Source organism: Anser cygnoides, chromosome 3 (genome assembly GCF_040182565.1).
Source record: "Anser cygnoides isolate HZ-2024a breed goose chromosome 3, Taihu_goose_T2T_genome, whole genome shotgun sequence".
NCBI classification, from domain to species: Eukaryota; Metazoa; Chordata; class Aves; order Anseriformes; family Anatidae; genus Anser; species Anser cygnoides.
In genome coordinates, this window is record NC_089875.1 from 28,691,498 (window position 1) to 28,717,509 (window position 26,012).

General features: G+C 38.6%; 2 protein-coding genes across 13 annotated transcripts in view; one reads left to right on the top strand and one right to left on the bottom strand.

The window, feature by feature from the left end:
* Positions 1-112: 112 nt before the first annotated feature.
* On the bottom strand, positions 113-19,152 carry PREPL (prolyl endopeptidase like). 11 transcript variants are annotated; one of them, XM_066993788.1, is made up of 15 exons: positions 18,984-19,152; positions 18,067-18,297; positions 15,108-15,308; positions 14,543-14,609; positions 13,710-13,916; positions 12,327-12,450; positions 9,824-10,040; positions 7,964-8,149; positions 6,446-6,649; positions 5,532-5,707; positions 3,903-4,119; positions 3,557-3,706; positions 2,455-2,584; positions 1,986-2,068; positions 113-1,166 (listed from the first exon to the last, which is right to left on the bottom strand). In XM_066993788.1, exons 2-15 carry the CDS (start codon positions 18,265-18,267, stop codon positions 1,119-1,121), a joined length of 2,211 nt encoding a protein of 736 aa, XP_066849889.1. In that variant the 5' UTR covers positions 18,268-18,297; positions 18,984-19,152; the 3' UTR covers positions 113-1,118. The 11 variants fall into 11 exon arrangements, with proteins under 11 accessions (XP_066849889.1, XP_066849888.1, XP_066849887.1 ...); XM_066993787.1 differs by lacking the exon at positions 18,984-19,152 and adding an exon at positions 18,709-18,847; XM_066993786.1 differs by lacking the exon at positions 18,984-19,152 and adding an exon at positions 18,477-18,613.
* An 87-nt stretch (positions 19,153-19,239) lies between these two features.
* CAMKMT (calmodulin-lysine N-methyltransferase) overlaps positions 19,240-26,012 on the top strand; it is a 221,182-nt gene continuing 214,409 nt past the window's right edge. For both annotated transcript variants that reach the window (XM_048057740.2, XM_066993802.1), the window contains exons 1-2: positions 19,240-19,370; positions 25,846-26,012. In XM_048057740.2, coding sequence (XP_047913697.1) covers positions 19,272-19,370; positions 25,846-26,012 — 266 coding nt within the window. In that variant the 5' untranslated portion in view covers positions 19,240-19,271. The remainder of the gene's footprint in view (positions 19,371-25,845) is intronic.

The window sequence follows — 26,012 nt, forward strand, 5'->3', positions numbered from 1 at the left end:
AAGTAAATGCCCTAAAAGACTATCCTGTTTAAGTATGTGTGAAGAATGGGAACAGCTTCCTGGGTGCTGCCCCTTACAGTTGCTGGTAGTGAAGCACTCTTGAGAATCTGGAGCCTGTGGCAGTTGACATTTTTATTTATTTATTTTTACATCTGTAGCTTTAGAATGAGCTTTACACAGGGATGGCTCTGTATTTGTTGAAACAGGTAAAAGCAAGATAGATTAGTAGTATATAATGTTCTGGTGGTTTACCTCTTCCCCTCTTCTCTCAGCTCTTAATAGCTCTGAAAATGTACAATGCGTCTGTCTTACCAAACAATGAGTAGCACTCTTGTGCAAGACTGCCTTGCTTAGAAATTATGAAAGCTATGCATCAAGCTGCTCCAATGGGAGCGTTCTTTCTGTTCTCTCCTCTGGAGAGACTCTGGCCTCTCCTTCTGGGGTGTTCATTTGTGTTGTCTTCTGGAAGGACTTTGGCACCTCCTTTACCATGCTAGTTAAGGCCATTGCAAAATTTCAGATCTACTCAGCTGAAAGAGTTCTGCTACTTCTAAATCCCTGTTCTTGAGAGTCCGTTTTTTCTTTGTAGTCTATGTGGCCCCACTATATTATATGATCAGCACTCTCTGGCTGCTGCGTAGCTGGGAAGGGCAATAATCATCATTACCTATAGTTTTAGAAGAACTTACTGAGACTTTTTGATCAAATACAACTGTGTGGGAGAATTACTGCCTTGTGTAAAATTTGGTCGTGGAAGAGAGGTCTTAGACTGGAAAGGCTGCCCATAAAAAGTGGATGTCTTCATACCTTAGGCTTTCAGCACAAGCTGTTTTGCACTACTGCTCCACTTGTATAGTGCTGTACGCTTTGCTTATGAACAGAACTGTACAAGAAAGCAGGCACTTCTGTGTCATTTGGAGAAATTTAGCCGAGTTTATATGTTTATAAAGCAGTGTCACGCCCAACTTTGCCTTTGAATTTCTGGTCTGCTTATGCTCATAGAGCAGGGATCCATCTGGAGAAGGTGTTCATATAAATAAAAATCTGACACAAACTTCTTCAGGTAGTTGATGTGCTTATCAGCTATTTGCAGGACTTGATGTAATGTTGGAGGCATATCACACATCCTCAAGTTCTTTTTTCAGAAAAGCAAGCTGTCTTGCAACCTAAAGCAAGGAAATTATTTTATTATAAAATAATAAAACTCTTCATGGTATAAAGCTTCAGGTTGTTGTACAGCTATTCCAATCTTCCTTTCCTATACTGATGCTAAGCAAAACCTTGCCCTGAAACAAAATAAGGCTTTTACTCCAAAACTTCATTTTGGGAATAACTGCCACAATAACTAACACTTGCTAGGATTTGTGAAAATTAACAGCAATAAAATTTGTGATAGTCTGAGACACCAGTAACAATGCAGCAGGTCTTGGCAGTCTGTTGCTTTTAGCATACACACTTGCAGGAAGTGCAAAACCTTGAAACCTAATTGTAGTAGCTTCCTTTGACTGTACAGATCATGCATTCCAAAATATAAAGATCAAACCATATATTATCATTTTATCATATCATATTTTATCAATATTATCATATTATATATTATCATATATCATATATTTTAGTCATGAGGAATATGTAAGTAAATAAAAAAACCAGCATGACAAAATTAAGCTCTTTATACTGTATAGTGCAAGACTTCTTATGCTGGAAAAATGTTTTGCACAACTTAGAACCTTTCATTCAAAGCTCCTGGCATATTACAGTGGGATTTTAACACTACTTTGAAGTTTAAGGCACAATGAGGTTCAATAATTTTGCTCTGTTGTTGATTCTTTTCTGTAAATACTCAAGAGCAGCCTTAATTCCAGCATTTTTTTCTTTTAATACTTCAAACATACATTCAATGACTGCATGAACTACTGAGGCTGAAGTATTAACTGAGGAAAATCTCCACACTGTTATGGATGCGTACAATAAAGGGAACATACCTCATTTAGTGAATCCTCCCAAGATGAGTCACAATGACTGCCATTTGCCTGGATGTCTAAGATGATATTAGGGATCCAATTTCCTGGAACAATGAAGCCAGCAATCACTTGACATTGAATGAACAAGGAAAGGTAAGTGGGGGATGTGAGTTGTTTAGGGATAAAACGTCATTCTTCCTTCTGTTCTGAAACTATTTCTGTTATTCTTTAAAGGGGAAAAAAGGATCATTTAGGGGCTTGCTGGATGAACTATATTTATGTTAACTAAGTATTTGAAAAATGTTTATATATTTAGTGTGTATGTTCTGTCTCTCTTTGGAAAGATGTACTTTCTCTTTCTGAGCAAAGATGGATACTGGTGATACATTGTACATATTAATTAATTTAAGGAGGAGTCAATCTATAATATTTAATTACATGACTACTAATATTCCGCTTTAGTTAAGTCCATGTATCTGTAATATTTTACCTTTCTTTTTTGTTCTGCCAGCATGATCTAGTGCAGCCTTCCGAAGTTTCTGAACATACCGTAGAACTCCTGTTAGTGGTATTCGCTGATCGTTTTCATATGCCGTTATAAAAACTGAAGGATAATACTGCTTAAAAAAAAACAAGGTTAGATACATAACAATTGATTTTCTATTCAACCGAGTGAGCAGGTTTTTCTCCATATATCTTACTGTACTACTTGTTATGGTTCATCTAAAATGTATCTATTACATAATTGCCTGTAGTTGAAAAAACATTTTATTTTTATCAGTAAATGGAAAAAGTATTTTGGTCTGACAAATGACAAATTAATATTAGGGGATCATCTGCCTGCAAAAGGTAATCAAAAACGTTGTCTCTATGCTGTTAAAGGTCTGACATGTGACTGCTTGCTGATGATTACCACCCAACCTTTCCCCGCTTCCACTCCCTTCCCCCCCCCCCCAAATAATCATGGAATGGTACACCTTAAACAGAAGTAGTAGAGACTTACTTTTGCAAACTCTTTTTACACTTTAAGTTCTTTTTATTTAGCAAGATTTTTTATGAAGCTATGTAACACAGGTAGCACTTCCTCAAACAAAGATTTCCTCTGACATAACCATGTCAAAGCAATAGCTCATTTTCCATTTCACTGTTTGCCTCTGAAAGATATTTAATTAGTGGAAAATACCTCCTTTCTGCTCTAGCTAAGTGTGGAAAATGCAGTAAAACAGCAGAACCCCCCCAGAAAGGAAGAACATGTTTTACATGTTGAGGTTTGTTAGGCGATAGAGTATGTGGCAGTCCTATAACAAAAACAGCTTTTGAAATTTGTTATTTAGTGGAATGCATTTGGTTAATGCCAGTAGTCTCTCTGACTCAAATATTGTGAAGATTATTACTGAAATAGCTTATATTTATATTAATGGTTCATTTTAACATAAAGAAGCAGCTAAGTTTTAAAATGCTGGGATAGAAAGCTTTGAAAGGGTAAAACTTTGTTGTTTTTTTTTAATTCCAGTTATCTGTTCTCTATTATTTTCCTATCAAGTGCTACATGTTTATTCCTGTAGTATTCCACACAGAAAGGGCAGCTTTACCTGTGGCTTAATATTGTGGTAAGGACAGTAGCTTTTGATATACTTCATACATTTTTCATCTACTAATGGATTTCCCCATTCTTCTTGTTCTTCAATTGTCAGTGGGAGATGAGTTTTCATCATTGTATTTAGAACATCTACGAAAGGAGCCTTAAAAAATAAATAAAAAAAAGTTGGCAAACAGGACACAGGACCTCAAATGCTCAAAAGTCAAGGCTTTTTCAAATGAGGAATGTGATTTGGAATCTTTTGAATTCTGAAAGTTTTCTTAAAACAAGCTGTTTTTTTGTTTGGTATTTTTGTTTAACATCATAACGAGTAAGATGTCTGCAGTACAGTACCTTACCTGTAAAACCATGGCTCTGATAAGTTCTGGATCGCTGTTGCACAGGGCTCCTGCAAGAACTCCTCCAGCACTGGCAGCTGCTAGTGCTGTGTATTTTGGCTGAGAAAATCCTAGTTCGTGCAGCAGCATGATGCAAGCCTTAAGGTCATGGAGACCTTTGTGTTTGTTATGCTGACATCCATCTTTGTGCCAGCTATGGCCTAGCTCTCCTCCACCCCTGAAATTTAAAATAATTCAAGTTGGAGTTTCTTTGGAAAAGACTACAGAGCAAAACTTCATATAATAAAGGACAGCAGCAGCCACAGAATCGCAAAAACATAGTTTGCCTTTCCAATTAACTTTTCTGTGTTCCTGTCTTTATCCTCCCTTATGGCTAGAATACACAACATGCAAACAAAAAAAATCCTTGCATGATTCGTGAAAATGGAACAGCATAAGGGTGTTCTATGTCCTTGTGCTCGTGTCCTAGAACTTGCAGAAAAAAGCATTTTAGGAAATGTCATTGTCAAAGTAGCCAGTACAAAATCAAATACTGATATTATCTTTTTATACAGGAAATTATTAAAATAACTAAAACATTTTACTTTCTTATATCGCTATCACTAAATTTATTAACAAGAGTGAAAGAATATTATTTCCTAGCTCCGTGCCAAGATCCTCAGGATTTCTTTTGTGCAGCTTAAAATTTGAGACTGTTAGTAAGTTTTTCTTTCTGTGAATTTCAAATACTACAGGAACTGGTGTGGTTTTTTCTTAATACTCAAAGATTTTTTTAAACTAAATTTACTTGTATTCCTTTACATACTACCACAAATTTAGTTCTAAGCTGCCTAAAATTTCCTTATTCAGGTTTCAAGCTTAAAATCAATCAACTGATTAGTCTGACAAAATTCTTCATCTTTGGTACTCTCTGGGATTGGCTTGCACTGTAAGATACAGGGATACTTACAGGGAGGAAGAACTGCACAATGCTGAATATATTTGTTTGCTGAATTTGTTTTGGAACTGTTATTTCCAACATGTGTTCATTCTCCCCCTTTCTTCCCCTCCTTAAAGTGCTATTTTTATTACCTTTCTTTACCTACTGAATTATCTCAATGAAAATGTGAAGTCTGTTGTATATAGTGGTTTTATAAAACTAATTTGTTTGTAGTTAAACTGAAGACAGAAGATTTAGTCAACAGTAGAACAGAGGCAACTTAAATGTTTAGTTGTTGCTGTAGAAAGGCAAATGGTTTTCAGAAGGCACACACTGAATATTAGTACACAGTGCCCACAGAAAAAGAGGGCAGTAACATATCACTGCAATTTGAATGTGTTATCAAATATTTTTGAGTGAAGATGAGATAAAAAGTAATGAAATTTCAAAAAGATTAGAACTTATACACAATCATACTGTTGACTTAAGTAACCTGAATACAGTATGTTGTCGTAAAAGTGTATTTTCTTCCCAGAGCAATTTTTTTTAAAAAGGGCTTTTAAAAATTATAAAGAGATGGAGGTAAAAAGCATAAAGACTTACATAAAGCTAAGCAGAGAAAAAACTTCTCTACCTCTTCAGCTGCACATCAAGAAATATCTGTATTTCCCACAAACAAAAATCTTATTTCCATGTTATATTTGACTTACCTAACATGGCAATATGCTAATATCCAACCCTCTTCAATTAACAACAGCTTCTCTTCTTTAAAGCTCATGTTCAAATCTATGCCATAAGCTCCGTATACATGAACTAGAAGTGGTTTCCTGTGTAGCTCTTTAGAATTCATATTATGAAAAACTGTAATTGGCACCAAAGTTTCATCCTGGAAATGAAGGAGTATTTTACAATAAAGGACATTTCAGAAATCTCAATGACACATGGCAATGAAAACTTCAATTATTTATTTTAAAATGTGTTTTTTTGATTACAGTAATTTTTTTCACTTAAATTGTACAAAGCACTCTTGAAAAATAAAGCAAGAGACTGAACCTCTGCTGTGTAGGCTTATGGACGCAGAATATAAAATTCATTTAAGTGCAACACCTGAGGAGTTTTTAAACTACCAAAGCACCCAAGTCTTCCTTCCCTCTTTAACACCAAGAATATCTATGATTAACTAAATAGTTTACCACTTATTGCAGCACAAACTCTTTATTAACATCACCAATTTTTTAAACGCAGGCTGTTAAAACTCTCTCGATCTATACTGTGTAGATGGTTGTGGGGTGTCCTTTTCAACTGCTGGCATATTTTTCTCATTTATCATAGAGAACATGATTCCGTACATCAACTAGGGAGTCTAAGTTACACTGTACTAAGATTCTTGACTCATCGTGTACTGTTATCTCCTCTAGCATACCTAGATCAATGAAAAAATCTTATCACGACTCTTTCTTGTTCTTCTCTACAGTACTGAAGAAAACACCCACTGGTAAGTAAGTATAGCACCAAATGCTCTTTTACATTTTTAATCTCTATTCCCTGCCAAATGCATTTTCTATAAAAGGGTGGGGAGGAAGGGAAGAATAAAGGGAATGGGAAAAGGACTGGAAAATCTTACCTTGCTTTTAGCTAGTAAACGTATAGTGTGACAGTTGGTAATAATTGGTACCTCTTGCACAGCTTGTTCAATGAGATTATTTTCTTTAAATGAATATGCAAAACGCTTAGGGGGGTGTACTGGGGAGGTGAGCTGAAAATAGCAAGTGCTGGTGGTATGTTCAGGATGGGATTCCAATTCAAATGCACAGGCCCACACAGGCAGCTGAGAAAACACAGCATTTCAAGTGAGACCCTTACGCTTCTTCTATAAATTCTGCTTAGTGTGTCCTTCGGAGGAAAAGATTTTGAATAGCAAGCTAATTATCTTCAGTTTTTACATAGCACAATCTTTATTTCTTTTAAATTCAGTAATAGTCATAAAGTGAGAGACTTCAGTAAACTTTTCACCTAAGGCCATTGGATGAAGTTTGTTAATGAAATAGAAAAATAAATCCAAATTAAAATCCAGTTTGAAATGAGCATTAGTGCAGATTTTTTAAAATTAAAACATGCTTTGAAATGGTTCTGCATTGTTTTTAATTTTTAGATCCTCTTTCCCCTCTGATTTCCAGTCGTACTTCACCATGTTACACAGCCAAGTCCATGTCAGTTGTTAGGCTTTTGCTGTATGAGTTAGCTCAGTAATGCTAAGCCACTGAAAACCCCTGCCTCTTAACTTTGTTCTTAGTGCCAGCCATTGTGAAGAACAAAACCTTTTCCTGGCACATTTACCCTCAGACACTTACTGCTATTGTATTTAAGATTTTTAACTCCACTAAGAATAAAAGAAATCAAGATTCATTCTTTGAGAGCAGCGGGGACATAGTCAAACCCTCTGCCAGGCCACTGCTTACCAAAGTTCTCCAGAGTAACTGCAGACCCTCTCTGAATAAATAAATTAACTAAGACCATTTTCAAAAATGAAAGGTTTCAGAGACCATAAAGTACACTTTGTTGAAAACCTTTTATCTGTAGCAGTTTTATAGAACCCAGTACTGGTAGCTTGTTGCAATAAACTTGCAAGTTCTTTAGACAGTATTTTTCAGGCAAACAAATCAATTAAATATTTCATCTAAGTGGTCTCCAGAAACCATGGTTTTTAATTAAATCACCATATTTGTATTCCGCAAGTATTTAGCAACAACTAGAGAAAGGAAGAAATATTCCCCGTAAATTGTACTGCAATACCAAGGTTTCCCGTTTTTTATTCCAGCAACCAGATTTGTCTTCTGAATGTTCTGATTTTTCTTCCCAGGGAGGGCCAGGCTTACTTCCTTGCATGGGCTGATGACTGTAACCACAAATAGGCCCAGTAAAAGTTGTCTTTTGCTTTATAATCTTATATGTTTTTTTTTGCTTTATGATCTTATATTTGAAAGAATTAAATTGATCCTGTGCAATGTGCTCCGAGTGGCCCTGGACTAGATGATCTAGTGGTTGGACTAGATGATCTGCAGACGTCCCTTCCAACCTCAACCATTCTGTGATCAAGTACTGCTGGAAAAAGACCAAGTTGCCTGAGGAAGCTAAAACTTACCTGTATTGAGTGAACTGAATGTGAAACAAACGAAATCACATTTAAGTAGAGATGACCGGCATTCTGCAGGAACAAAATACAGTGATCACTGAACATCTCCAAGTCTATTAGCTTGCTTTTCTCTTCCAGTGCATAAACTAGCTGCCAGTTCTCCATGCCACTGGAACCTACTGGTGCCTTCATCAACTGTAAACACAAAATACAACCTCGCATTACTAAGATATAGTAAGAGTTATGAGACGTACAGACATACAGCTGATCTTGTGCAACATTTTAATTACAAAAGATTGTTTTTTTTTTTTTTCCTGACTAAAACTGGAGGGTTTAAAATTTGTTTTACCTGGTCAGAATGGAAAAACTATTCAGTAACTGCATACATATCGATAGCAAGAGAGATCTGTGTGACAGATGACAATTATTTTTTACAACTCCATTTGCAATGAACAATGTTGCTTTAAGACACTTTGAGTATGCTGGAAGGGAGAGGGCAGGGTAGGGGTTTTCCATGAAGGTTGCTTATGCTGCCTTTTCATCTAAGCAGGCAGTCTCTCTGTTTAAATCTCAGTTTTTCAGCTCCTCCTGCCGTGGTTCTCTCACTTCCTCTGTTTATCATACCTGATGTCTCTCCAGCCTCCCCTTCCAAAGTTTGCTGAAAGTGAGCTTGGGAGCAAGGAGTGGCTCTGCACAGATACAGCAGGCAGGGCAGAATTTGTTTTTTTGCTTCTGTTCAGTCTGATCTTTAAATACATGGAAAAAAAATCAAAATAACTGCAGTTAATTATTCTTAGTTATGCCTACTGAAACCTACCCCTTTCAAGTTTAAAATGTCTTTTAATTGTCCTTGGGGAGGTCACCTGAAAGCTCCAGTCCACCTTTCTTTCACAAAGCAATAGGTTTATACTATGGAGGTGACAAAGCTAAATCCAGTCTGCTGTAATACTGCCTTTTCCACTCCTTCTTATGAGTTTCCACTGCTTGCTTTGTACCGGCACAACTACTACTTATTAAACCCAAGTGGTGAACTTGTTCAACTAGCTGATCCAGCATAAACCAACCTTATTAAACAAGGAAAAAAAAAAAAAAACCCACCAATAAACAGAACTGGCTCAGCCTCCAGTCACATGGGTGTTAAAAGTTTTAGAGGGAAGACAGGATCATAGCAAGCTGTTTTCTTTAGTAAAGGGTTTTGGTTCAAAGGGAAATTAAAAAAAAAAAAGTATATGTATATACTTGATATATTTTTATATACTACAATGTGTATACTTGATTTGGTACACAAAAATGGGCAAGTTGGATGGTGTTGATGGAAGGTCACTGTTCCCTGTCTGGTAGTCAGCACTTCCCAGCAGTGCACTACATACAGGAGGACAAGATGCTGCCACCTGAGTAGCAAGGCATTTCCTCTCAGTAAGTGGTATAGTCTTAGCTATCAAGGAAAAGTTGCCACTTGAAACATTTTAATGTGACTAGGAAAACTGGTATGGATAGAAGGAAATTTATGGAACAATTTGTATCTAAATACATTTGCAAAAGGAAGTTCAAATCTTGTAAGGGCTTTCAGTGTGTCCAGTAGCACTGCAAATCATTTGGTTATTGAGATAAATTTTAATAAAGGGCAAATATCTGGTAAAGAATGCTCATTTCTTGACATTTCCAAAGAAGTTAAGAGTGAAATCAGCACGCTACAGGCAAGACTCAGACAGTACTGTAGTTTTTGAATCCATGCAGTGATCTTTGTAATTCTCTTGAATTATTTCAGTGAACTGTGAAGCACAGAGTTAAAACCCAGCCTTACTATTTCTATGATCTGCAACAGGCATCTGACTTAATCTTATGACTCTTACTATCCGTTAAGATTACCTTATATTCTGCAGGTTCTCCATATGTAGTGAGAATATACAATTCATCATTTCTGTGCTCAATGTGGTAAATGACACCTTTTGTTCGTGCTTGTACGAGAACAGGTAACTTAAAAGGATGTCTACAGTCAACCAGCCAAACTTCTGAGGTTGTCTTGCTGTTGCTGTTGATAGTGAGAAAACGCCTATCTTTTGTGCAGTATATGTCCACAAAAAATCTATAAGCAATAATAATAATAATAAAAAAAGCTTAAGCCTGATTAATAATCAAAAACCGTATCAGTTAATCCAGAATCATGGGCTTCCCACTACAAGGTAAGAAAGGGCATGCCTATAAGTAGGCTGGAGAAATTCCAGACTACTTGGTTCCAAACCCACTTCTGCTGCATTTATTTCAGCATTCAAAACCCAACAACTTTGTGTGTGGAACCTGAAGTCTGCCGGGGAAGTAGTTCAGTTATTCCCCAAATTAATCGACGTTTTTGCGTCAGTCAGATGGATTGGAAGGTCACAGATGTATATGCTTTAAAGTTCATGCAGAACCTAGAAATTTCTATTGAGCTAGTGACCTTATTTCAGAAAAGAAAGTTCTAAAGCATAATTTAAATTAATTTTAATAAAGGACATCATGTGGGAACAGCGAAGTAAGAGCTTTTATAAAGATAAATTGATAAAAAGCCTGTTACTGATACAACTTTCCCCGAAGTAAGACAAGAAGACAACTTGAAAAAAAAGCACAGAGGCCTGTATAAGACAAGACGGACAGTGTTGAAGTGATAAAGCTGGAAAATAGGAACCGTTTAGCAACTCTCTACTGGTTTTAAATGCTTCTAAAATGTAGAAACAGGAAATAATGGTAACCAGTGGTTGGATATTGAACAAGTTCAGGCTGCAAGTCAGATTCAAATTTCTAAATATGTCATACAAATTAATTGAAATGTCACAGCTTGGGACCTGAGAGTTTCTTTGTCATTTTGAATCTTTAAGACGGGATGTCTCTACACAAAGTACCTCCAACACACAGCTCCAGAAGATTTCATGAAGGAACTGCAGGGTTGAGGACTGTAATCTGCATTATACAAATCAGATGCAAGACTGCAATAATGATCCTTCGAGACTTAAAAATATTTGAATGGTGAAAGAAAGGAAGCTTTGGATAGCATTTTCAGTGCCTTTAATTATTTGCAGGTGGAGAAATTCCTTTTTTTTTTGGTACAATTGTTTTGTCTAATTGCACGCTCTTGATGTTTTTAGGAGGACAGAGACAGCAGGGATTCTTAAGTCTGCAAGGAATCAGCCTCCTGGCTCTGTAATCCACACAAATTTGGCAAGTGTGGCACTGCATTCAGTAGAAATTCCAACAGTCCGGCTCTGCTGACCTTACCTCCAAGAGAGTCAAGCTGAAATGCAGGTTACAGTTCTCCCCAAGGTCTCTGGCCTTCATATCACATATGAAGCACCTATCTAGCCTTTTATTTATTTTTTTTTTTAAGGAAGTCAAGCTAACATCAGCTTCTACAAAAAATATCTGATTGCAAGTAAGAGAGTTGGTGATATGTAGAACAGAACTGCTCAGCAGCAGTGCAAAAGACCATCTTGCCCTCCTCCACAAACACGTGTGTTCAGTCATGAGCTGCACTAGCACATGAACCTTTAGAGTAAGTTTCTAGTAGATTTACTGTAATGACTACGACCTTCAAAATTATGCCAACAGCTTCCCTGTGGGGACATGTCAAGTCAGTGCAACTTGATTTTAAAATAATATGCAACAACTACAGCTGGAATAAAAAGATCTGATTTACTCTATCTCAATTGCAGATTTTTATTTCCAGATGAATGTATAGTTGAAATTTCTTTACTGAATATGTTACTTGAATTAAGAATACTTACAAACATTTATAGTATGCTGTACGAATCTGTCATTTTAATGCTACGTGCTGAAAAACTAGTTCTGCACTCAATTCAGCAAGAGCCCTCTTGTCTTCCTAAGCCCCTGCTTAAGGAAAGGTTATTGAGAGGGTATTCAGTCAACAATAGTTCTCTCTCTGGGCACGCTGTAATGATTTTGCTCATCCATTACCCAGAGCAAGGATTAGCCTGAACTTCTATGTTTTTTAAAAGATGTATCAGACATCAATAGCAGAGAAAACAAAATGAAACCCCCAGTCTGATTTATCCTGTATGAAACTGTCACACATTCATTAAAGGACACCCTGACCCGAGACTGACCTTGACATTTATAATCTTAGCTGAACTCATGAGGTAACAGAGAAAAGTTAAATCGCTGCTGATCACATATCAAGAGGAGACTAAAGTACATTCTCAGACTGTATACGGCACTACTGAACAGAACTTACATGGCACAGCAGAACAGAACTTAAAAATGCCTTCTGCCATTTGAAGCATGGTATAGAAGCAAAAAACCAGCTCCAAACCAGTTGTATTTTACTTACTAAATACTCTAGAATATGCAGAGGACTTATTTTATTTTAGATGGGTATTACCTTGCATCTTGTTCTGTATAAACCAGCTCAGTATGTTTCTGCTTAGTGAAAGTGGTCATAAACACATTCTGGCATTTAAGGTTCTTCTGACTTGTGTAATACAAAACATCATTTGTAACCCATTCTGGAAAAAAGACAAATGCATATCAAATTGGGAACAGTACATACTATTACTGAGAGAAAATAGAGCTCCATGAACATTCTGAAAAAGGTGGGTTGCAGCTGACATGGAACTGAGGACAACATTTCTGCATTCCAGAGGCTGGGGTATGCCACAAAAAGATTTTTCCATGTTTTCTTTGAATGCCACATATCTCATAACATATGGGGGGGGGGGGGGGGGGACGAAGAAACAGGGCCCAGGAAGAGGAAGCTCTTGATGCTGTCACGGTCCTGGAGGTAACAGGAAAATAGGAGATATGTGGGTGTAACAGGAAAATAGGAGATATGTGGATGTTTAAAGCTGCACAGGGAAGCACAAATTTACGTAGTCAGCAAGACAATAGAGGATATGAGCTCTGCACCGCTGCATATGACTGTAGGGAAAGCATTTAGAGAAAAGAGAAGATGTGTGTGTCTCATGGATACTCCTGAGATAAAAAATACTCTAGTTTTCTGTGCTTGCATACATGGTAATTACCTAGAGCGGTAAATTCTTGCCCTGGCCAGGCAAACTGCTTACTGCACTACATATCCTTGATGACATCTACCAAACTCCAAAATACAAGCTGTGGAACATTGTATACATTCTGTTGTGTGCTTTTTGCTACATTCTTCAATATGCTATTAAAAAAAAAAGAGGAAAGATTTCTTTTTCACTTAGGTTTACCTCTGCATGTGTTTAAGAGCAATGTAAAACTCTCTCACCTATGCTGAAAGAGTTGACCGAAGCCCTAACTGAATTCATTGGGCTCTGAATGGTGACCTGCATCCTAGAGTCTGCCTGAAATTCCAGCCAACACTTAGTAGTACTTAGCATTTGCATACTTTAAAGCTAAGTGCTTACAGCTATCAGTTATTTCAGTTCAATACCTACATTTCCCAAAAAGATCCTTATATTGCAGTTATGTCAGTAAATTTTTAAAGAAGCATACTGAATTCAATAAAAAGAATGATGTGCATGAGTGTTCAAACGTATAAATGCTTGCTTCTCTAAAGAAGGAAAACTTGCATCATGAAAGGAGTCACTCATATCGAATAACTTGTAATTTTGCAGTGTGGAGGAACACATCTCTCAAATAAGAAATACTTCAACAGCTGTAAGGATTAAATCTAAAAATGTTACTTCCTTACTTTTTTAAAGCACTACTCCTATTATATGTAGACTAAGAAAAATGCTTGAAAGTTGGTGTGATCTACAGGGTATTTATAAATACAGCTTACCAAAACTAAATACATTTGGAATGACTTTTTCCACGACAGGGAAATCACCAAGTTTCATAACAACACAGGTTGCCTCTTCAGAATTTTCACTTTTTAAGCTGGTAGCCATGTATCTCTGGTCTGGCGAAATTCTGATCCGTTGAATAAAGGCATCATAAAAGCCAAGATCTTCAGCACTGAATAAAATGTGAACTTTTCCTTCATCTACTACATTAAAAAAAATTAAAAAATCCTTTAATTAAGGCATGTTAAAATGAACAGTATTTGTTGATACCTATGTTTAATAAGTCTGCTTACAGTATTCACAAGCATACTACTGGAACCAAGTATCTCTTTTGTGAGACACCTGCAAATGCAGTTTTTAAAAATAAAATAAGTACTGCCCTCCTCCCCTTCCCCAAAGTGTTGTTGGTATTACAAATATTTGAAAAGTACTGATACTGGCATCTGGCAAATGTATTAAATTTTAAAGTTCAGATACCTATAGTACAGGTGGTTTTACTAAATATAATCAGTAATTTCTTTTTCATCCTCTCTGAAACAAAATAGGCCTTTTTTAAAAATTTAAATTAGGACTCCGAGAAGAAGTGGTTTTTCTCTTTCCTTTCTAGAAACTTGCCTCAGTTTCAGTTTATTGTTATTTCCTTACTTTTTTCATGTCACCTTTTCAGAATCAGGATTTTAGAATTATTGATCAATTGTTAAAGAATGTTATAAAATAATTTTAGATTTTTTTTAAAGAGCAATTAAGCCTTAATATAAGAAAAGTACACTGATGATACATGCACCATTATTTTAACAGTTGTACCATGCTAGGAAGAGAAATTCCTTACCATCATCTGCTTTTGAAAGAAATATGCATCCATTCTCCTCAAAGTACACACTCTCTCCAACCTTAATCTGTTCAATGCAAAACAAACTTGTTTCAAGTCCAACAACCAGATTATCTCCTTAGAAAACCTATATTAAGTGTTCTGTACAGCACAATTGTATGTAAATAAAAGAACACAGCACAGAACATGAAAGAGGGGAAAGAAGGAATTACATGCATCAGAAAAGTTCTTTCAAAGTTAGTGTACTTAAGCTACCTAAATGTGCTCTAAATTTAATCAACGGCTACGATGACCTGTACCTGCGCTCCTAACTTACAATGTCTTATATTCTTTATCAAATATCAGATCGTTGTTGAACCTTTATTTGTCTTTGCCTATGGTGAAATTAAGGTCAAATACATTATCATAACATGACAAGCTGTTCTAAACACATGCTGTTACTATCCACAACTATTCAATAGTTAAAATTACCACCACAACCAGTGAAATAGCATTTTATAACATGAATGGCTTCACTGCTATTTGTACTCAACGACGGAAAATGTTTGTATTTTTTGCCACTTACCCGTGGGCTTCCCGAACTGAGTGTATACTTGTTGTGCAATTCTTCTATTTTTTTCTTAATTCTTTCTGCCATAGCTTTGTATCTTCCTGAAATTTCATTCCAGTTTTTCTGCTCTGACTTCAGAAGATCCTTGTGCAAAAGCTCCGGTGTTGTTATAGATGCTATTTTTTTTCTTTTGCAAGGGATTTCTGTCCCTTCCTGCTAAATAAGGAAAGAAAACAATGGCTATAAGCCAGCAATCTGTACTCCAATATGAATACACTGAGGCAATAATGATCTTTCCTGAACTACAGACCCACAAACCAACTTTGCATTATTACAATAGTACAAGTCATTAAAAATAAAAAGAACAACCACAGTTGGAAGGATTCTTTCAATTCTTTCGGATCTTTTAGGGAGGCGTTCTAAATGTACTCCACTTAACACATTTACTGAGGTTTCCTTTTCAAATTTAGGATACTTTAATGTATATTCTTAACTGATTATATGTAAATATGTTTGGTTTTGTTCTAAAACTAGTTTTTAGTTATCTTTACTGAATTCTATCATTTTTTTCTTCTTCAGAAGTGTTTTTTTTTCCATCTTTTTCCTTTCTTAATGTATTATTTCTTATTTCCTTTTCTACATAACAATGCCCCCACGCTACCTATCCCTGTAGCCAGGAGTCCTAGCAGCTCGTTCAGGTTCTTTCTTCACCTCCTCTAAAGGGGTAGTCTAAATGTTCATAAGGAGCAGAGCAAAATGAAGCAGTGAACTGATAAGGGTTCTGCAACAATTTTTATCAGGAATAAGCTCATGGATCTGGTTTTGCACAATCCATGAGCTGCTATATTCTGCTACTTCATTGCCAACAAAGTTGTCTTCTGTAAAAACATAAAAATTGTGTTAAAATTGCTAGAACAATGCTAATTCTTTTTGCTTACTGTAAAATGTCATTTGATCAAACTATGCTTAATATGTATTACAGTATGCAACACTGCATAGATCACACAAAGTAGCATTTTATAGCTTTCTATGTAATATGTTTCTAAACTTATAAAGCTGTATACACTTATAACCCATCCTTATTTTGCAGCAAGAACTGTTGGCTTTTTTCTGGTTTGTCCTCACAAATGGTTGAGATCTGAAATGTGAACATTAGCAGCAGCTCCTTCTCCTTTCAAAGGCTGTATGTCTACTTCAATTACTAAAATGCCTATTGACATAAACTGCATCATTCATGAGAGCATGAGTGTTCACTACCGGTTCAGACCAACAGTCCCCCTGGCCTAGCATATCAAATCAGAAGCACAGGTCAAACAAACCACAAAAGATCTTAAAAAAGCTCTAGGGGAACTCTGTAATTAGCTAAGGTAAAGAAATATCAGGATGTGTTAGTTGTACCACCCTCTCCCTGTAAGTAAAAAAAAAAAAATATTTTGAGAAAGGCAATCCCCGAAAGAAACCCCATCTCCCAAAACAGCTGCAAACAAACTCCCATAGTGGGCACAAACACTAACTTAGGGAAGAGTAAGGATGGGTCACATCACAAATATCATCACAGATGATATTTCCCAACAGCTATTCCTTCAGCCTTCAACTGTGTTAGCTCAGGAATCTGCTGAGCTGAATGTGGTTTCTAGATATTTTAAAATATTTTTAACAGTCTCTTTCAAGTTCATATTTAATGTCCGCTTGGACATATGTAAAATTTTAGTCTCCACAACTCCTTTTGGCAAGTTCCATAGGTGTCTTTTATGAATCTGGCGATGATTCCCTTTGCTTTGAACAGTTTCTGTTATATTTATTTGGAAATAGTATATAGAGCTAGTGGCAGCAGTATAGGTATATATCAGAGGAATTACAGTACACCTGGGTAACATCTAGAAGAGCATCTAGGGAGATTTCTGAGGTTAGCAGGGGATCTCAGTGACAAATTGTTTGCAAGCATTTGCTTCAAAGCAAACAGGCTTTTCAAAAAACAGGCAGAACAGGCCTTCATGTGAAGGCCACCTGTTTGTCTCCTGGACAGTGTTGCAGACCAGCATTTGCCAATGAATAAACAAAACCACAGCTTCTCATCCAGCAAGACTTCTAGGACATTCCTTGAAACATTAGTATATACTGATGACACAGACATAGCAACATGTTACATTATGGTTAAAAATAAGAGGGTTACAACAAATACTTCTAACATGATCTTTGGGTCAACTTTGAAGAAACATTGTTAACTTGAAACAATTTTAGAACAACTACACTTCCATCTGAAAGTATGTCTAAGATAAACCAATGCAACAGTCTTTTAAAATGGCATTTATGTGCTACACGTGTAAATCAGTTTACTGGTGGACATACTGCAGTAAACTTATTTTTCTAATACCGTTAGAAAATTCTTCATTAGAAACACAGGAGCAGAAGATCTGAAATTATTTCAGCCCATTTTATGACTCTGTGTGATACATTACCACTGAATTATACAATATTTATTTAGAGAAATAAAAACAAGTGCTTTTAAAAGTACAGTTTTTCAACTGTGAACATGATTGTGAGAAGTCATTATTATATTTTAATATTATAATATGGTATAAACTGTGATTTACTGATGAGCATACAAAAGGCCATGTTTTTCTGAGCCAGCTCATGGTTAGGCCTAGTGTCACCAGTTTGGACACTGTCTCTATACTAGCTGATCTCTCCCTCCTGACACTTCAATTGAATCTTTCTCGAAGATCCTTTCTTTATTATTTTACAAATTACTACAGCAGGAAAATCAACCCAAATGTAACTTGACATCAAAACAGTACAGGAAGTTGAGCAGAAGCATGTGCCTTTCAACACAAGTGAAATCCTAGTATTTATTCTTCTGCTTCAAACCCTTTAGGAAGAACATATTTCCTTGACTTTTGAAAACTGTGGTTGGCTTCCTTAACAGATGCATCAAGATGGTTGTTGACATTAAGGTTGTACGTAAACTTCATACCTTGCAGGAAAAGAATCTCCATGGCAGGCTGCTTCCGGGTGGCACAGTGCTGTTGCGTGTGCTTCCTGACCAGTCCAGGATGTGGCATTTTTTTGGTTTTAATTTACTATAGAGACATATTGTTTGAAGATGGTTGTCCTTAGAGCAGTATTTGACACTGAAGCTCAGCCCTCGGATAAAAGATTTTGCGGTCCAACACATGATGTCCAAATCTTTTTCTTGGCAGTCACCCTGAAATTTACGAAAATCCCAAACTCCTGATCACTTGCACTACGTGAAACATACATGACATAAACTGAAGGTAAAACTTCATCTTTCAAAGACCAATTCATGAGGCAAATCAGACTGGAAGAGTAAAAGCGAAGCTGTTTCTTAACAGCTGATACCCCCAGCTCAGCTTGCACATTCACCTGCCACGCTGCTCCAAAGCGTGGGTCCAGGCAGCTGGAAGTTTAGCTGTACTAGGGAAAGAAAGATGTAACTGCGCAGCTACTTAAATGCTGAGGAAGAAGAAATGAACAAGTTTTCGGGAAGTTGTCTCTTTTCTACTTTAGAAGCATCACCTAACAGCAGAATCACTTTATCTCAGGAGGGCACCTTACAAAAATCAACCCACTCGCCAGAACAGGGGAAATATCCCACCTATTTCACAGCCCGCGGCCCCTTTACCCCCCCGGCCGGGCCCCGACCCTCCCAGCCCCTCACGACGGCGGCGGCCGGGCCGTGGCACCCCGCAGCGACCCCTGTCCCGGCGGGGCCGGCCCCGCTCCGCCGCAGCCGGGCTGCCCCGGGCTAAGATGGCTCCGGCTCCTTCACGGCACTGCCCGGAGTCAAGATGGCGGCCGGGCGCGCTTCAGCCAGCCGCTGATGGCAGCCTGGGAGCGCTCGTATCGCTCGCGTTTCACTCAGGGTTTTACCCTCAGGGCGCTGAGGCTGCGGGAAAGCCGTGCTGAGGTGTGTCCTCGCCCCCGCAGCGCGCCTGAGGAGCCGGGCGTAGCGCAGCAGAAGCGCCGCGCCGCTCGCGATTCCGCAGCGCTGCCCTAGGGAGACACAGGCAGCGGGCACACGCTGCTGCCCTAAACAAAGATGGCCCCCCGCGTCTTCTCCCCGGAGCCCGGCCGGTCCTAGCACCCGCTGGAAGCTCGGCGGCAGATCCCCGCCGCCTCTCTGTCGCCCTCTCGGCCCCGGCCGCTCCCTGGCGCTGCATGGCCGAGCCTGCCAGCTCCCCGTGCCGCCCCGCCGCGGGCAGGCGAGAAGTGACCGGTGAGGGAGCGGCGAGAGCCCGCTGGCGGCTGCTCGGACAGGTAGGGGGAGCCCGCGGGCGGGGGGGAGCCGTGCCGCCGGGATGGCGGCGGGGCTCTGAGGAAAGCGGTCCCCGCCCTGCCCGGGGAGGGGGGCGGCACGCTGAGGGTACGGGTTAGGATTTGGGGATTTTGGGGTGGGTAGCTTGGGATTTTTAGGTCGTGGTTTGACACTTGCCGGTGCTGCTGGACTCGGTTGTCACAGCTCTTAGTGAATTCCTGCCCGCTGACACCCTGCCCTCTGACTGTCACGCAGCAGCACGAGGAAGTGGGGAGCGGTCCAGCTGGGTGCGCTGAACATTGTGTTTCACCTGATGCTGGCCTGCCCAGCAGTGCGGTCCTGCCTGGAAGGGGCGATGGGTGGGAGATGCTGAGGAGAACGGAGCAGCAAGTGGTCACCTCAGTGCTCTTGGTGAAGAGCAGCCTGTCAGCCACAGCCTTCAGTGCTTTCTTGAACCCCTTAAGAGAAGGGCGAGGCTGTACGTTGAAAATGATTCCTCTATAGATCATGTGCATGAAAACTTAAAGATCTCAGTCTGTTTGTTTGTTGCTACTGGATGTGACATTTATGTCCCTAACTTAAACACTCGGCCTCATGCAAATGGAGCCCATGGCGAGCTCTCCCTGTGAAGGCGCAGTAGCGGCAGGTTCTCGGCCTGTTGTTTGGGATAGTAAATTCCTGTTCATCTGGACAAACTTCTTCTTTGTGATGTGCTAAAGCAATACGCTTTTATTTGTTTTCAGTCTATCACCTTGGCATATCCCTGTCCCTTAAAATCATAAGGAACTTTTCATAACAAGAGGATGGGTGTGTGGAGGTGTATGTAGGTGTTTGGGGAGAAGGTTTCTGTTTCTGCATCAACTACGTGCATCTGTGACCTTTTCCTCTGCAGACTCTTTTTTTTTTTTAATGTTCTTTAGCTTTTCTGTTGATTTTTATATGAGCAAGGATCAATTTAATCTTACTGGTACATCCAAAGTAAAAATCAGTTCTGTGCTCTTTACTATAGTGATGTTTAGGTCTATCTGTGGACTGGAAGGAGGTATCAACCTGCCTTTATATCCATCTTTAAAGGAGCACTGTCAACGTGTTTCTTACAGAGCTTTTAAAAGTGCTTTTCATACCGCTTATAATAACACCTTACTTGAAATCAGTTCTGTGGTGTGTTTATATATTGAATTTGCTTTCATTCAGTGGGTACGCAAATTGATTTGCTATGGTAAGGATGCTTGAGTGCCTGCTCGCTGATTTAATTAAGAAAAAAGCCCTTTAATCAGGTATCCTATGAAGCTAGCATAAGGAACTAGGGGTTTGCATAATTACCTGCTTTTTTTTTTTTTTTAAATCAATAAAATGTTTTATATATACTGAGTTTGAAGTTTAGCAATATTTTTAAACTTCACTTGTCGGAATCAAGGAAGATATTTTTAGTTAAACAGAATGCTGAGGTAAGGTACACGTGTGGTCTGCATAATAAATGATGAGTAAAGTTTCTAAGGCTGCTTTTGAACTCTGCCAGTCTATGCAATTGATAGCATTAATCAGTCTGTAGTCTTTAGCAGGGAATTTGGAGAAATAGGCATGTGCTAAGTTGCTCCCTAGACGTACACTTGCTTCCTATAGAAAGTTTACTGAAAACTTCCCTGAAATCTCCAAGTTTAAAGTATTTATCTTGCATGTTACTTTCCTCTTGCTCTTCTTCTCACAGCCCTCCTTTCTTCTCATAGGAGCCTTGCTCACCTGCTAATGCACTTTAGTTTCCAAAATTGAAAAATATTAGCTGAAGTGAGGATAGTGGCCTTTTTTGGGCTGCACTGAACTTGAGAAACAATTTTTCTTCTCTTACACTCCTGTCTCTGTGAATGGTGCCTGCGCTCCTGATCTTCCATGTTTTTGTTAGTCTTGAGTTTGTAAATTGTTTGCAGTTGAATTAAACGGTTTGGTAAACAAACTACTTGTAGAACCAAACAGTGCACAATCCTGACGATTTAGGGATGGTATAGATACAGCTTACACTGTAGCTAATTACATTGAAACTTTATGGCATATGGAAAACACCCTGGTCCAGTCAGTGCCGTAGAGCTGAGTGGAGTTTATACCACACCAGCTGTAATTGAATTTGGCTTTTAGTGCTGCTAGGCCATACGCAAGGAGGTACAAGAAATACAGTGAATTTCAGCTGATTGCCTGTGTTTTTATTTTTTTTTTTTAAAGAGATCAAATATCTTTAGCCTTTATAGGGTGTCCTAAATATGATCTAAATATTGTGGTTAATTACCAGGGGCAGAGTAATTGAGATCTATGGTAGTCTCGCAACTTTCTGAAGTGGTACAGTTTGGTACAGTTTAGCTTTTTTTTTTTTTAATGTCTTGTGCTTTAATGAAGAATGAAGGGCATTTTTTTCATGCCCTATTTATACACGTTAAATATAATTGAAACTTTAAATGGAAATGCCTCTTTAGAGGAGCTTTATGTCTGAGAGTCAGTGATGCATTTACTAGTTTACCAACATCTATTTGGAAATATTCTCAACAACCAATACTGGAAAACGTCTAGTATTCTTGGGTGAGGGTGGGAGTTCCAGCTGAGCAAACAGTCTTTTTTTAGTCTCTTTTTTTTTTTTTTTTTTTTAATTCTTTTAGAAGCATTTGAATGGTGATCACTTACAGAAATTCTAGGAATATCCTACCAAAATAGTTCTTTTCTACTCATATCATTGGCTCATTTATGTTTGGAATTTTAAAAATGTACTTTCCACATTCCCCGAGATAATGACTAATAACTGCTGCTCAGGACTGAATGGAATAATACTGTTCTGCCTTTACATATACGGCTCTTTCACTGTTCTGTTTCGTTCCAGTTTTATATCCTGGATTCATGCTGGATCTCTTGAGCTCTAGCGTTTGGGTTCACCTTTGGTCACAACCCCTGTCTCTGTGTCCAGCCAACTCCATTGTTTTCTCCAGTATCTCATGAATTTAGGGAGCCCAAAGGTGTTGGAGGATCTTGTTACCAGTTAGCTGTTGCTTTTTGTTTTTCTTTTGGAAGTCCAGTGTGCCCATTGAACCATGCAATGGGCCATCAGCTCGTACAGCATGACAGGCAGCAGTGGGCTGCTTGAGCAACCCTGGAGGGTTATTGGGTTTGATTCCATTTGAGTCTGAAGCTTGCAGTGCCTAAGCATGAGTCAATCCGTGCTTTAGTTTGAAGATTTGCAAGAGAGCTTAATCTGTAACCTGGAAAAAAAACACACCTGTATTTAACTAAGAGTTGACTGTGTTTCTGGCTTCATTCTACTACAGGTAAAAAGTTGGCAGATAGGCGAAATGACTTGGCAGTTACAGTAGTAGAATACTACTGAGCTTTGGGTCTCAGATTGTTTTGGTTAATTATAAGCTGTTAAGCTTCTGGATGGCATCCTTTGCATATTTTTTTGCATGTCATTTGTTTTCTAATTAAGTAGGAGGAATGGATGGCCATGTTTTGTATTTTTTTATTTTTCAAGTTGTGTATATGTGGTCCTCTAATCCTGGTTTACTGCAGTTTTTCTGGTAAATAGAGAACAATCCTTGCTTGCCTTAAAATTCCCTATTGCTAGATGATGTTAGAGAGGGAAAAATGTGCAAATTTGGGAGAGGGAAAAACACAGGGTAGAAGTGAGCTTGCACTATTTGGTTTGTTGTCCTTGTTTTTAGGGAACGTAATTGATAGGTGAGCATCTTTCGTTATAGAAAGTCAACTTTTCTTATTTATGTAGTTAATTTCTGTATGTATGACCCGTGTACAAGTTCAATACTTGTGTACACCTGTAAAGATCTTGTGCAGAGGGCAGAGCCTCTCTATAAGGAAAGAAGATATCAAAGAAAGGGAAACAAGGCTCCTGGAATTTTAGGAAACAAATGTGGAGAAACTCAGCTCAAAGTTAATGAGGGAGGGGATGAAGAGGTCCCAGGTCCCAGCCAAAGAACAGTGGTGTCTGGCAATGCCTTCCCTACCATAGTTCTACTTTGCCATCACAAAAACCTAGAGATGTGTCTGTTCTGCTGAGAAGCCTTTACCTTGCTTTGGTATCAGGTGCTGGTTTGATAGGTCCCTGGGAGAGACTCATTTAGAGTGGCAGCGTGCAGGAAATTGGAGAGATTCCAGTTCACTGGAAGGGCATCATGAAATTAGACAGGACTATCTTTCACCCTTTTCAAAATATTGTTCTAACATTAGCTAGGTTTGCCACCTTTTTTTCTTGTTGCTGTTGTTAGTGGATTATGCTGTAGCAGCAGCCTGTCTTTGTAGCTTGTAACAAAATTGTGATGCTTTTAGGAGCTAAAAAAAAATACTTTGATCGTAATGTAAAAATGCAGAGTTACATATAAATAATGCAACACATTCTTCCTTTGTGCTCTGTTTTCTCAGTTATATTTAGGTTTTTAAAAGATTTGACCTCCTGTTATAATTTTCAAATCTTGGACCACTTAATTTTAATTTGAGGCTGAGAGAAACATGTTCTTTTGAGGACTCGAAAGCTCATGAGATTTTCTCTAATCCCAGAGAATGCATTTTACAGAGTGGCTTTAAGATACCTCTGCAGAACAGCAACAAAAAAAAAGAAAACAGAAAAATGTTGTCACTGTCAGATTTTTTTGCATGTTCGTAATGACTTATCTCTTCTTTAAGAAAGCCCCAGAACAGCATTCTCTTCTAAAAATTAGGTCTTGGTGGTTTTCTTTAGTTGTCAGAATGGTCTGTTTTGTTTCTGGGCATGCCACTATTACATGAAGGCCTTAATTCTGGTAGTCTTTTAATTTGGTTCGCCTGTTTTGATGTCTTCGTGATTTTCTTCGTGTGCATATTTTTCCCATGTGCTATACAAGTAGAAGAAATAGTGTGGACAGCACACAGTCATCTTTAATATTTTGATAAAAATGCCTGTGCCTTTCATATGCTGGGACCTGCCGATGAAAATAGATCCCAAAGCAATAAGCCGGGTGCATCAGACCTACCATTAGAAACTAACAGCATAGCAAATACAATTGTTCTGCTCCCATATGTAGTACTTCCAAGTATTCTGCAAAATAATAGGTCATGGCACCAAATTGTAAGGCTGTTGGATATGAGTGCCTTTCCAGTTAAAGCACGGTTGACAAAGGTTGGGCGCAGCAAAAAAAGAAAATCACTGACCTGTTATTTTCTTGTAGGCATTCAGTATGCAAAGCTTCCACTTCAAGATTCATAAATCTGGAGAGCTACTTCTTTGACCTCAGGTTTAGCTCTCGTTGGCTAAAACCTGTAAAGTGTGGCATGTTCCTATGTAATAGAGCTGTCCCATGTAGCTCTCCCCATCTCTAGTGATGTTTTTTTTTCTGCTCCATTCTTCATCATTGTCCACTGCTTCTGCACCTTGATTTTACAAACGCAGTGGCAATTATTTATGCACTTTGTCCAATGCTAGGAGGAAGAACTTGCACCCAGGACATCTCTCTTCTCCTTCCACATCACCAACCGAAAGAATTAGCCTTTTTCTGTGGCACAAAAACGTCTAGTTGTCTTCTGTGCGGTGGCACAGCCTGAACAGCCTGGGTGCAGGGGTTTCCCATACGGAGGAGCTGTTACCTCGCTCCTGGAAGACAAGGGTGAGCGCAGCAGGATGTGTCAGACACCAGCCCACATCGTCACTTTTTTGAGCAAGTGTTTCAATCATATAGTTCTTGCAAAAGATGTAAATGGCCACGTTCTCTCTTTGCTGCTGCCTTGAGTTCTTTGGTATCTTAGTGCTGAACTTGGTGCTGTCAGTGTGTACGGGGCTTGTACAAAGGTTGGTTAAGGTATCAGTACCCTTACAGGGCTCTGGTAAGGGAACAAACGTGCAGTTGTGGCATCTGAAAGTCCGGAACCTGCGGCAGGCAGCAAGCTGCTCAACTCTGGCAAGTGTGTCAGCAATTCTGGAAGGGTGCGGCAGCAGGCTCCTAAGCTAGGAAGTAGTTTACCTGGCAAAAGCAGCACTAGGGCACCTGAGGATCATGTTTTGAGACTGTCATTTAAATTCTGTGGAAGATGTTGTTGCTTTTTTTTTTTTTTTTTTTTGGATCTGCAGAGACTGAGAGCACAGCTCAGTCTGTGATAGTTTCATTGTGGTGATGATGTGAGGATAGGAAAGGGCTCAGTGTGCCTTTCCAATTCCGGCATGGGTTTGCTGGAGTGGGAGTTAAAAAAAAACAACTTTGTTTATTTGTGAACACAGTACATTTGCTTTACAGTTCTTGAGACATAATACATTCATAGACCATTCTCTTGACCCCTATCATGAATACCACTGTTATTTTTCTCCGGCTTGACATACTTGGACGAGTTACTCATAGCTATTAGCTAACAGCGTGGCAATTATGGTTGATGCCAGACTTGCCTGTTCAGTTAAATAAACCTGTGTTTGTTCTTTACTTGAAAGTTTTGTTCTTAATGTTTAATTTGTTCTTCATTTCAAAGGTTCTGAAGAAAAAGCACTTGAAAGATGTGCATCTCCAACAAGTGTCTGTGAGAAGGTTCGCATCGTTCAATCTCTTTTCAGTAGAAGACCAGAATACTGAAGAGGAAACTGGGACCTGGGTTCAGTATAAAAGTGTCTTTTATCCTGAGTATAGCGTGTCCTTAAG